Source organism: Apostichopus japonicus, chromosome 20 (assembly GCF_037975245.1).
Source record: "Apostichopus japonicus isolate 1M-3 chromosome 20, ASM3797524v1, whole genome shotgun sequence".
NCBI classification, from domain to species: Eukaryota; Metazoa; Echinodermata; class Holothuroidea; order Aspidochirotida; family Stichopodidae; genus Apostichopus; species Apostichopus japonicus.
Window position 1 is genome coordinate 21905991 of NC_092580.1, and position 13501 is coordinate 21919491.

Here is a 13501-nt window from a genome sequence, read left to right on the forward strand (position 1 = left end):
CAGAGGTCAAATTAAGGTCAAGGGTCACCCAGATGTGGGTCGACAATTGGACTTCATTGAAGCAACTCCCAACTCTAACGGACAATTTGTTCTCAAGTTGTCGCAAAAATACTAGTTTTTTATCATTAATTGACCTTTGGTGACCTTGTATCACATGACCGTTAAGTTTGAAAATATCCCCCTATACCATTTGCAACTACTCCAAAAATATCAACCTTGTCACACCTTGGAACTGGGAGTTATTGCATTAAATGTCTGAAAATTAACTTTGACCTCATATAACTTCGCACACGAAGGTCACACGGGGGTCAACCCATTGACATTTATGATCAGAAGTTACCTTTAACATCTGAAAATAGCATCGAAACTGTAAAAATCCACAAAACACTAAAAAGGTCACCAGAGGTCAAATTGAGGTCAAGGGTCACCCAGATGCGGGTCGACAATTGGATTACATTGAAGCAACTCCCAACCCTAACGGACAATTTGTTCTCAAGTTATCGCAAAAAATACTAGTTTTTTATCATTAATTGACCTTTGGTGACCTCGGATCACATGACCGTTAAGTTTGAAAATATTCCCCTATACCATTTGCAACTTGTCTCAAAATGTCAACTGTGTAACACCTTGGCACTGGGAGTTATTACACTAAATGTCTGAAAATTAACTTTGACCTCATATAACTTAACATACAAAGGTCACCTTGGGTCAACTTATTGACATTTTTGATTGATGAGACCTAAATTAGAGCATCAAACTATAAAAATTCAAACATTTTTTTCTTTGCCCATTTTCTACCCCCAAAATACTAGTTTTTTGACATTAATTGACCTTTGGTGACCTCGGATCACATGACCGGTAAGTTTGAAAATATTCCCCTATACCATTTGCAACTTGTCCAAAAATATCAACCATGTTACACCTTGGAACTGGGAGTTGTTGCATTAAATGTGTGAAAATTAACTTTGACCTCGTATAACTTCGCACACGAAGGTCACACGGGTGTCAACCAATTGACATTTTTGATCGGAAGGTACCTTTGATATCCAAATCTAGCATCAAAACCAAACATTTTCTTTTTTGCTCGTTTCCTCCCAAAATAAGCACATTTTTTCTAATGTGACCTTTGACCTTTTGACCTTGGTTTCAGATGTAGTTTAATCTCCTGATTCCAAAAAACAAAACGAAAAGTCTGTACAACCATCCTAACTCCGACCGAAAAACTTTGACCCCATATAACTTCGCACATAAAGGTCACACGGGGTCAACCTATTGACATTTATGATCAGAAGGTACCTTTGACATCTGAAAATAGCATCGAAACTGTAAAAATCCCAAAAACACGAAAAGGTCACCAGAGGTCAAATTGAGGTCAAGGGTCACCCAGATGCGGGTCGACAATTGGATTACATTGAGGCAACTCCCAACCCTAACAGACATTTCGTTCTCAAGTTATTGCAAAAATACTAGTTTTTTATCATTAATTGACCTTTGGTGACCTCGGATCACATGACCGTTAAGTTTGAAAATGCTCCCCTAACCAGTTCACAACTTGTCCCAAAATATCAATCTTGTCGCACATTGACACTGGGAGTTATTGCAGTTTTAATATTTTCAGTTTTTGGACCATAACTGACCTTTGGTGACCTTTGTGGGCACCAAAAACAATAGGGCACACCTTCTCCATATGGCGGATCTATAGTCCAAGTTTGGCCTCAATCCAACATTCCCTTATTGAGATAGAGCGTACCCAAGCAAGTGTCACAGACACACACACACACACACACACATACACACATACATACATACATACACACACACACACGCCAACCTGACTGCATAGGTTCCTTTTGCTAAAGCAAGGAACCAAAAATGAATAAAGTTTATCAGAAGTTACTTAGACTATAATTTTTAAGAAAAGAAAGGGCAAAAGTCATTAAGGCACCATATACAAAATCAGCTATGCGGAATCCAACATCTTCCAGGCTAAACAATACCCTGCTGTCCGACCGTGGTGCTCCCGTCTTCCTGCAGTCAGATTAACCCAAGTCACAGCCCATGACCACTGCTAAGCCGGTTGCATCTGACCGTGCAAACAATAGTACTTAGTCTGCACTCAAGAAAGTAATGACAGCATTCGGCCACGAGCGGTTGATCAAATTTTAACGATGGAATCTTTATAGTTTATTTTCAAGTAACCTAAGAAGTATAGTTGATCAAAATTTACCTGCAGAAAAATAACGTCTTTATTCCTCATAGCGATGGAGCAACACATGCTCAACAAGTTTTTTTTATATTAGTAATATTTCTTATCATTACTTGTAACCATTTGTATTGATGTTTGCAGAGTTTCCAGGGGATTGTGCAGGGTTTTCTCAATCAAAAATCATGGTCAATGGGTTTTTCTTCCGTACAGCCCAAAATAACATTTCCATCAAATCGTATCGTTCCTGCTAAAAGCGTTTTGGACATATTTTACCAAATGAAAGGTTTAAGACCGTATGTGAATAAACCATTCAATTTCGTGTGAATAAACCATTCAATTCCATGTGAATGAACCATTCAATCTCATGTGAATGAACCATTCAATTTCATGTCTCGACGTTTTTGCCCACAGATATTATTCAAAGTAGGATTAAAAAGAAACATTGAAAGTAAATTTATTGGAAATTTTAAAAACAAAAACAACATTCTCAACTGCTGTAAACCCACCTGAATTGCTGCCATAATCCAGAAAGCATATTTGACTTGGGTTTTGTCTTGCGCTTGCTCCAGAGTGTCCTCCGTCGAGATACGAGGGGCTACTGTGGTTAGTGGCAGGTCCCTCAATATCGGAGACAACACATCATCATCGGTTGCATTAGGCAAAAAGTAACCTGAACAGTCTTGATTCAGTAGGAATGGTTCGGCTACGATCGGAGAAATGAATGCCCCTAGACCGTAGCAAAAGTGGAGAGCCTGTTAAATGAAAGAAAAAGTCAGAGTTAACTTTCATCCACCACAAGGTCATATTTTAATCAGCTGGTCCGTTGTATTTCCATAACTGTACTTATACCTTTACATGAACTACTCAATCAAGATATATTAGTCAAATGATTGTTAAAGGTAGTCAGTATAGGCCCCAAATTATAACACTCTAAAATTGCTAGAAGTTTCCAAAAAATTTTAAGGAACACACAAGATGACTGAATGTTCCAGGGAGGAAAATTTCCTTGAAGGTTGTAATAAAAAAGTTTAAGAATTTGACCAAATGGTGACCATATTTTAATATCTAGCATATTTGGACATAATGAGACAATCTAGCATTATGTCTGGCCATAACCATGATCATTAAACAACATATTTAGAAAGGATTAGATGATTAGTTGTTAATATTAAACTTTCACCTGACAACCCAATTTTAGAATAAATTGGAATACTAGGTGATGTTTGCTTTATCATACATATTTTTTACGTTGCATGTATGAAAAGATGTCTATCGCAAATTGCTTCATTAAAAGGCAAACTAACTAATGGTGATCGTTGGCTCCCTCAGTTCCAGTTCAAATGTTGACATTTAATCGATTGTTTTTGTTACAAATTCTGTTAAATTTACTTCTGTAAACAAAACACCTAAATATTACATAGAACAGGATTCTTGATGGATGAAATCCAACACCATGTGTCCTTGACCTAATTTGAATGCAGGGTATTATTAACCAGAAATCAACCAAGTGTGTAGGCTTCCAATCTTATCCTATTCTATTACAAACTCTGTGTATGCAACTTTATTATTCTGTATACAGAACTAACGTCTACAGTGTGCTGTCTGCACACATGCTTTTAGTTTCAGCAATTCTGACTGCAGTCTTGCTTGCTGAAAATTTAAGGTCATTTAATTTATAAAAACAAGAGAAAATTATACAGAAAAAAAAAAATGCTTTCTAACAAAACCTGTGATCCATCATAGGTTATTATAGTGTGGATTATTCCAGCAATTGAGGCTAAGCCTATATAAACTGGGTGCATTGCTACATGTATAATAAAGTTGTTGTGGGATAGATTATATTTAGTTCAGGGAAAAAGCAATTGTTTTCCATGCAGTTGTGTACTACAAAAAAAATGCCTTGGAAGTAGGATTGCAGTGTGCAGTGCTATAATCAACATAACCTTACCAGAATTTGTTAATCATGCACTTAACTCATTGAATATGCAATTATCTCCTATGACTACACAAAAAACCATGGTCAAAGTCTTAAACAGGGGGAGTGGCTACTATCTAGGCCCTTCCTCTTCCTTCACCTTAAGAGCTATTTGCATATTCGTAAGAGGTAGAGTAAGTGCATGATTATAAATTGTTACCATTTTTAATAGTAGGTTAAAAAGATGAGGAAGGTGTGTTAATACAAGACTGCAAACAGGTACTTATAGAGAGGAGAAAAAGTCAATTCATACAAAAAGCAATCGTGCATTTGATAGTTTAAATTAGTTCTTTCATAATTGATAACATCCACCTCCGATATCCATCAAAGCTTCAGACTTCAGTGTTGATCTTGCGCTTTGATATTACTCAGTGTTTGAAGTTTTTAAAGTTCTCAAATTCATCAGGATTTTCTGCTTTGTTATTTTAACTTTGTAAACAGAGATTTATACATTATTGACTGATATTCCAGCATGCAATTATGAAGAAACTTTAAATTTGATTTTGGGTAATTAAAAAAAAAAAAAAAAAAAAAAAAAAAAAAAAAAAAAAAAAAAAAATTGGGGGGGGGTGTGTTCTTTACTTCTTTCATATCTCATACCAAATGCAACAGATTGACAATGCAATGCTTGATTTAAGGTGAAGATAAAATCAGACAGAAATGAAATTAGTCATTCAATGACCTATAACTGATGGTTGAAAATTTCAGGGTTATTTCTAAACAAACTTAACTGTAATAGATTTCACTTGACCTAATTTGGACTTAATTATGTTGCACACCAAAATTAATAACGGTGTCTTTGTGTACTAAAGTTGTCTTTACGACATTACCTTAGATGGTCAGATGGATGGATGGTCAGAATTGTAGATAATTATATCCTAATGGGCAAATATTTAGACTCGATATACAGTATGCTTCAAATGTTTTAAAACTTTATTATCAAATTAATAGCAAGTTTCATGTTTGGGAATGGCAATTAATGGCCATTTTAATCTCTAGTAATTCACAGAAACTTTAAGCAAGATCTAAATCATCAGACAGTGCAAACTTCTGAAAAATGTCAAAAGACTAGATTTTTCTTGGTTTTGTGTTTTGCACAGTTAATAAACTGGCTTACATATGAACTCTAATTATATGAAAAGAAACTTTAATGACTGTTTTTTTTCAAAGAAACTTCACAAATGAAAGATTGGGAAGTGAAAGGTGATGGGTGCTGACCCAGAGGAGGGTCATATGATATGGTAGTGCAGGGGGTAAATGTTACCAGTTAATAGGCTAGGTAGATGGTAAAGTGCAGTAGTAGAGTCGAGACAGGTAAGAGAGAAGCGCAGTAAATCTGCTGATACACATCGGTGTTACATCCTCTCTTATATGCTCCTATCAATCCTATTCCTTATTCAAAACAGAGTAACAGGGCGTAAACAGATTTAAGACACAACCAGCAGCCCTTTCATAATGTCTTCTGTGATGTGTGACTTTTAGATTATATAGTAACTGGCCATACACAACTGTGTTTGTACACTCCCACCACAGCTATACATAGTCATAACGCTGTTACAGAGGGTTGGCGAACAGTTGATAGGAACCTGTTAATTAATGTTGCTATTGCAGCCAACGGCCTAATTGAGTTTGCATTCATTTATACTCAATAACTTGTAATTTGTATGTACAATCTTTTAGTAACAGGTTATACAATCAATGCAACAACTGATTGTTAAGATTTATTGAGCAATTATACGAGTACAAATAAAGACAAATCCCAGGGACACCATCATCTGCTAGTGATTATGAATTAAATTTCTTTAACCTCTCTTCATCTATTTTGAAATCCTCATTGATTACGATAGCTTTAATCTGTCACTAAGCATATGTTACAATACAGGTTGCAAGTATAAACTCTATCACCATGGCAACTCCTTAACTATGATCACAAAGCCATGAAAGTAAGCCTGCGGCTGCATGGTCGATCTGTCGACAAATATTATTTCTACAAAACGTCCAGATATTAAAACTGGACGTTAATTGTGAGCTTGATCCCATCAAAGTCATCACACTTTGTTTGTCTTTATGCAAGAAAATCTCCCAATATATGTAATTATAGCTCTAAACAGATCCTGCTTCACAGTTGAATAACAACAATTTCATCTTCTTCTAATTTCAGTTCTGATGAATGTTTTGTGTGCATTGAGGCATTTAGCTTGTGTACAGTTTAGACTTGGGACATGTTTTATGATGCTGTCTATATGTATGTATGTATGTATGTATGTGTATGTATGGGTGCGTGTATGTATGTATTCTAGATCCTCCTGCAAGCAGGAACTCACAAAGAAGCCTCATTGGCTTATCAAAGCTACAAGCTGACCGAAGTCAGTCTCTTAGATTCATATTTAACGTCCATGATTATGAATTGTCAACAACTCTGTAACTGGACGACATACATTAATCTTGGAGTAACTTGAACTCGGAACCTTATGATTGAAAGGCACCAGCGTTAACCACTGAGCTAACACTCCTTCATATATATATATAGCATGCCATAGCGGGTTGTATTCATATATATAAACTATAAATACCTCCACAATCTGCAGCTAAAAGGCCTGGGAAATGGATATGTACTGTAAAACTTCAAACCAACTGTACAATTCTACGATCATCGATATGTACAAAGGCTTCAAATGCAGGGGGGTACCAGCATTTTGTTATGAGCAGGTCTTGAGTACTACAGTTACACAACTTGAGATAAGTCTAGTCCTCACATTATATAGTCAGTAAGTCATGTATCTCTTAAATGAATCAGTAGCAAAGATTTTGGAAATGCAAATGCTTTACAAATATTCTTAGGCTACACAAAGTTTTAATCACAAATGTATATATATAGCCACTACGACATGTCACTTCAAGTACAGTAAATTTGTGTTTAGTACCAGCAATATATATAATCAGAAGTACCAATGTTTATGTCCAATATGGTACTTATCCTGCACTCCAGTATAACACTCTCCAAGCTACTTAGCCTCTCAAATTAGCAACGTGATGTTTGCTGGAGACTTAGGTAAACCCTACTGCAAATGTAAATAATGGTTTTCACTTTTAAATATATGGTAACTATATAAACAGAAGCATTGAAAATAAAAATTTATTTGGTTTATTTGGCCAAAAACGTGAATATTATAGTGTTTTGCATTTGTTTGGATGACAGGACATTTCATGCGTGAGTTGTCCAAACAATTACCTAGAAATTAACCAAAACAAGGCAATCCTAAACAGCAAGGTCTGTCAATTCGATCCCAGTATTCTCAATATCATCTATTTGGCCTGATATTCGCTGAATTAATCACAGTCATGTTTTCATTTTGCACATATCTAGAGAGATAGATAGATGAAATTTATATATATATATATATTTTCTGTTTGTCGCCTCTCACAGGGGGCCTCCAAATGATTCAGAAACTTGTAAACATGTATACCTCTACAATGGAAAAATCTGTCATTGAGTTGCATTGTAATTTAGTTATCTTTAGGAAGCTGATAGAAAATATAGACTGACTGAAGACTGACTGAAGGATAAAACAGTTTTATCCTCTCTAAGATGCAGTTTCTCGACTCTCTGTCTCTCACTCTCCGGGTCTTATTCATTTCATCCTCTTAACTGCCTTCGGGGAATTGAGTCGGAAACTGAACATGATGCAGATGGGGGAATTAAGGAACTCAGAGAAAAATTGCAAATGCCAAGGGAAGAGTCATTCCGTCAATTCCAGGACGGTGGCGATAAAAACAGAATTCTGTCCTAGCATCTGCATGCACGACTAGGCATGGGTGGGTGTCTTCAGTTGGATAATGCAGTGCAGTACACTTGTAACGATACAAAAGACAGCTGAGAAGGCTACGAGCAGTCAAAGACCAGAATTTAGACCAGGATTAGGAAATGGCTCGGGAATGAAGTTAACTAGAGCAGAGGATGGGTTATATACCGTATTCTGAAATTGAATTGACCCTTGTCAGTCTGTGAAGTTACAGTAGACAACTTTGAATGGTACCCTTAAATCTCTCGGAAAATGAAATGGAAGCTGTATCCAATATGAAAGCAGCTTCTAGCGTTTGTTTAATTAATCTTTGGCATTAATGTTAACAATTGTCCTGAGAAATACTAAAACCAATCAACTCTGTGACACCATTATAGTTCTTTTTTTGACAATGAAATGTTAATGAGTGAATATTTTACCAACACAGCTAAGAGTGATCACAGTGAAGTGAATGCAAATATCTATAGAAAACTCATATTACTGTAATTATTGCACTTAATCAGTGGCATCGCCAGGGGGTGGCCTGGGGGGAGGCACATGCCCTTCCCCCCAAAAAATTGTGCTCCCCAGGTGCCCCCCAGATGCGATTTGTGGTGTCAAAAAGTACTCAAACAAAAATTTGATCTGCCTCAATTCAAAACATAAATATATATATTTTTAAGAAAATTTTAAAAACACATCTTTTTAGTTTCTCTACGTGATTTTGTCACTTTTCTATGCTCGTGGTTTTATCTGGACTGTTACTTTTGTATAACTCTATTTTATGTGCTTATCCTTTGTTTTTTTTTTGTTTTTATAGGTTTTGGTCTGGTTTATAGTCTTCTCGTGTTTTAAGATTTTTGTGTTCTTATTTTACATACTGTTTAATTTTCGTTTATGTGTTTTCTAGACATTTTATTTCCTTTGATTTCTCTGTCTTTTTATGTTTCTATTTTGTTTTAGGTTTTGTAAAGCGCCTAGAGGCCTTTTGGTATTTGGCGCTATATTAAGATCTTATTTATTATTATTATTATTATTAAATATTGGACAGACAAAGCCCAAAAATTCTTGAACATAAAGTTACTTCAAGTTGCAAAATATAGCACTAGAATGCATCTAAGGACCCTCAATTAATCAAAAATTTCCCCCTCCCCTTAAACCCCTCCCCCAGGACTGCATTCACAATCAAACATTGTGCCCCCCTAATTAAGTGATGTACGCCCCCAGTGCCCCCCCCCCCAAGATTGAAATGTCTGGCGACGCGACTGCACTTAATATTTCTTCTGCATCTGAGTTAGTTAAATTCTCAATATATTTCATATTGGTTGACTGCTTGCCAGATTGCATGATTTAACTTAAATTGAATCATCAATTGAAGGAACTTTTTTTGAGTTCATCTTATTAGTCATACAGTAGCATATCAGAATGAGGTTTTCTTAGTTTGAATATTTAAGAGATGTTATGTTAAACAGTATTCTGCATGTTTTGGCCAAAATTGTTGAAAACAACACAAACCTGCTTGTTCCCCACGTACACACATAAAAAGACGCACATATACCTACAGCACAGTTCACATAAACATCTTCACATGAGAGATAATACTGATAGCCAAGGAGTAGGTACCACAAACAACATTTAATACTGCCCGAAAGCCATTAATCAATTAGCTAATGATTATCGGAAAAAATGTATCGTGAGAAACATTCTTTACTCACAGGAATATCCTAAAATACTCATCAATTTTTTTGTGCAATTTCAAAAATACTATAATATTGTACCTTTGCATTTATCATTTAAAAACTACCGAATACACTTCAATTATTATTCATTCGGAGTAAATGTCGGAGGCTTTTAAAAATTTTCCATTCCGACAGCTTCGAAACTTTTATATGATGGAAAGATGGCTTACCATAAAGGACCTACTAATTGTCCCGTCGGGTGCCATTAAGCTTTATGTAGCGTAGGGCCATTAATCATAGTTCCAAGCACATATATTGTTCAAGGAGGTTAGAATAAAATTTTAAAAAATGGTTTCCCCCCCCCCCATAAGGAACTTCATTAATTTAGTGCACGCTTCCATAATTCCTTAATAACCGGTGCAAAACAAGTTCCCACAAATGTTCAATCCTGACTTTTTTTTAAGTGGCAAATAATCAAACTTTTCGTCGTCACAGCGTGAGATGGAGAGAGTGCCGAGATGTTGTGAAATTGACTGCGATGAATGCTTTTAATGTGCATTATAATGACCAACGTCATCAGGTCCGCTCGACTTGATAAAGAAGCCTGAGATTGTTGTTGAGGTGAACCTGTGGATTGAGCCAGCTGTTCAGATACATGTACTATACCAAGCCATTAGATCAAATGTGATTCATTTACACACGTGCTGCACTTTCCAATGATATATTTAGGATGACGTTTCAGCAACTATACTATATGTCCCAAATAATGTAAAAAAAATAAAGAAAAAATGCTGAGTTTTGAGTTGTCATGCTAATATACTGAAGCCAAAAGAGTCTAATTTTACATAGGAATAATTTTTTTTTTTCAATGTCAGAAATTTTGATACAAGTTCACATCCCACACTAATAACTATATGTAGATTTATTTTACCGATATCCACAAATGACAACATGCAGATGAGCCCCCCATCCCATCCCTTTCTCCCTCCCTTGCCCTTGCCCTTCCCCGCCCTCACCCTCATGAAACAAGAAGTAATTAATAACATACAGTAAGTACAGCACTGTATGTAATGTTTACCGCAGCACTAAGTGCATTGCATGCATGAGCACAAACAGGTTTTACTTCGGTGACTTCAGTGTGAGTTTCTGCCTCGTGCAATTACTGTACTCTGTATTATTTCATAATTTTCCTAATTTGCATCAAACTTAAAATCCATGCTTTTTAATTACTTGATTAATTTTCAAAAGAATCAGTGTGCAAGTCAGTATGTCAAAGATACTTGAGTGCTTACGGAAAAATCTTTTTGCAGAGCTGCTGTTTGGGGCATGTATGTTTATGGGGGGTAGGGGTAGGGGGGGGATTAAGTATAAAAAAATTAGCTAACATTGCACTAAATTATTACAAAATTTGAAATTCAAGAATGTTCTTTAAACAAAGAAACGCACTGAGATTTTGACAGCTATATGAGGCTCATTAAAGGATTGATGTCATAAATATATATGGTCTAGTTATTATTTTACTTACTTTTCTCTTTCTTGAAAAGTCACCTCTAAAAGATCTAAGAGCTAAGATGAGAATTGCATCATGCAGACCCTCCCAACTTATAGGCACCATGTCAACACAAACAGTTGCAGCTGCTGCAATAAACATGTGCAGCTAGCATGAATCAATAAAGCACTAGGGATCATCTGTGCATGCCAACCTGCACCAACTATTGTGAAACTGCAGAGCACAATAGATTGATGTGTCCTTCGTACGCAGCCTGGCTGCGAATGCTGCAGCCCCCCTCAGCTTCCTACTTCTAACATGGTACCTAATATTAGATACTTAGCCCATGCAGTTACCTCCACAGATTTGTCTTTCCTTTCTGTGTCACTCTCAGAGTACTGTATTAGCTTTTAAGGAAGTCAGTTTATAGTTTGAAAGTCAGAAAAATGCATTTGCTAAACCCTCATTCAAGATATATATATGCTCATTCAATATGCACACACAGTCCAACAGGATGATAATGGTTTTTCTCTGAATTCCAAAGTAAATTACAGACAAGTAGTATGTATATATGCCCACGCTGTATTTGCAGATAAAACTAATGCATGCTATAGAACAGTGTCAGATATTTTCTAGATAAATAGATAAAAGCTCCAGAAGTCTCCAAGTCAGGGCATATATATACAAGAAATTTTTTTTGAGGGGGGAGGGAGGGGGGGTTAAATGCACTCTACTATTTAATTGTAATTTAACAGGTACAGGGTTGGTTGGTTAGATGTAATGGATCTGATAACAAAACTTTATTTTCCATGATTAAAAGGACTACTACAGACGGACCGGTTTGGGAAAGGCACCTATTGTATCTTAAACATGCATGGCACCATGCTGACCTAAATAGTGCTGGAAACGTCTGTAATATACACAAAAAATACTAATTCCATTCCTACCGAATTAATTATGTGTTTTAAATCTTTGAAGACAGTGGAACTTTATTGACAAAAACATAAGACCCTCTCCATCAAAAGCTATTTATAACAATAAATGGATCTCATTCACACAGAGTTGAGAATTTTTACGACCATCTGCCCTCTCAAAGCCCTTAATGCTATCAAGAGAGATCTTGTGATATTACTTCAGCAGTGAAGAGGGTTCATCTTAATGAGATGTATCAAATCCAAAATGTCTGGTACGTAGAAAATAGGAATCTTCATTTTTCTTCATTTTGGGGGTATTTTAGATGAATTGTTCAAATTATTAAAGGAGCAGTATATATTCATAAGTCATGAAAAAAAAAATCAGATGAATGAACAGTATTGAAGAAGAAACATTGCATCGTGAATTTGAAATTGATGATTCATATTGAACTTAAAACTGCTCAAAACGTAAATTTAAATACCAGAATATAGTAGAGAAAGGCTCAACAAATCCAAACTTAGTCACCGCCAATGGTTTATAATTGCTACTGATTACACTTAATTCTCCTGAAATGCATTTTTGCTTGTATTGTCTGTTTATAATGTCTCTTCTATAATTCACTCAATCAAAGTTGACAAATCTTGGATTTGTCCAGTTTGGAAAACTAGTACGATCTAGTAGGTTGAGAATCTATAAGATGTTAGTAACTGAACTATCACACTGTAGCTACAGTACTTATTGGCATCCAAGGATTAAGTTTCATGTTGGATTGCTATTGATAAGTCTTCATTGTGCTTTGAGCACACTTACATATATCTATATCTCTCTTTCTCTCTAAATATATACCTATATCTATATATATATATATAAATATATATATATATATATATATAATATTTTTTTTCCAAAAATCAAACAAAAATGCCTCTTACATAAATTTAGCAGCTCATGTTGTCATACACTGCTACAATTGCCTAAAACCCCTGAGTTCAAAACCATTGAGGTTTGTAGTCTCACAGAGGCTGTGGCCTAGCAATGGAGATTATATTTGAAATGAATTCATGAAATGAATTGAAAAAAATCATTTTCAATATTATTTACATATATTTATTCTTTGAGTTTAACATAATGGATACAACTTTAAGCTCAGTAGTTAGTACTATATATGTAAGGCAATCCTGTGACACTAATTGGCATACATGTGAAGACGTAGCTACAGTATATGCCTACTGCACCTTGAATTCTATAGTCCAAACTTTTGTTTTTCATTGCACTTTCATCGAGCCTTACTTCACACTCTTTGTCCATTTCCTCTTCCTTCCAAATCTGAGGAACATATATTACGCAGCAAAGAGAAAAATATATGTAAAGTGAAAGCCAATTTTCTTTTAAGAAAGATAAAACTCTGTGGTCGATCCTTTTCTTCCCTACCTCTCCAGAACAATTCAAGAAACC

General features: G+C 35.5%; 1 protein-coding gene across 1 annotated transcript in view; it reads right to left on the reverse strand.

The window, feature by feature from the left end:
• LOC139961091 (major facilitator superfamily domain-containing protein 4A-like) overlaps window positions 1–13501 on the reverse strand; it is a 99266-nt gene that overhangs the window by 60066 nt on the left and 25699 nt on the right. The window contains exon 3 of the mRNA XM_071959975.1: window positions 2713–2958. Coding sequence (XP_071816076.1) covers window positions 2713–2958 — 246 coding nt within the window. The remainder of the gene's footprint in view (window positions 1–2712; window positions 2959–13501) is intronic.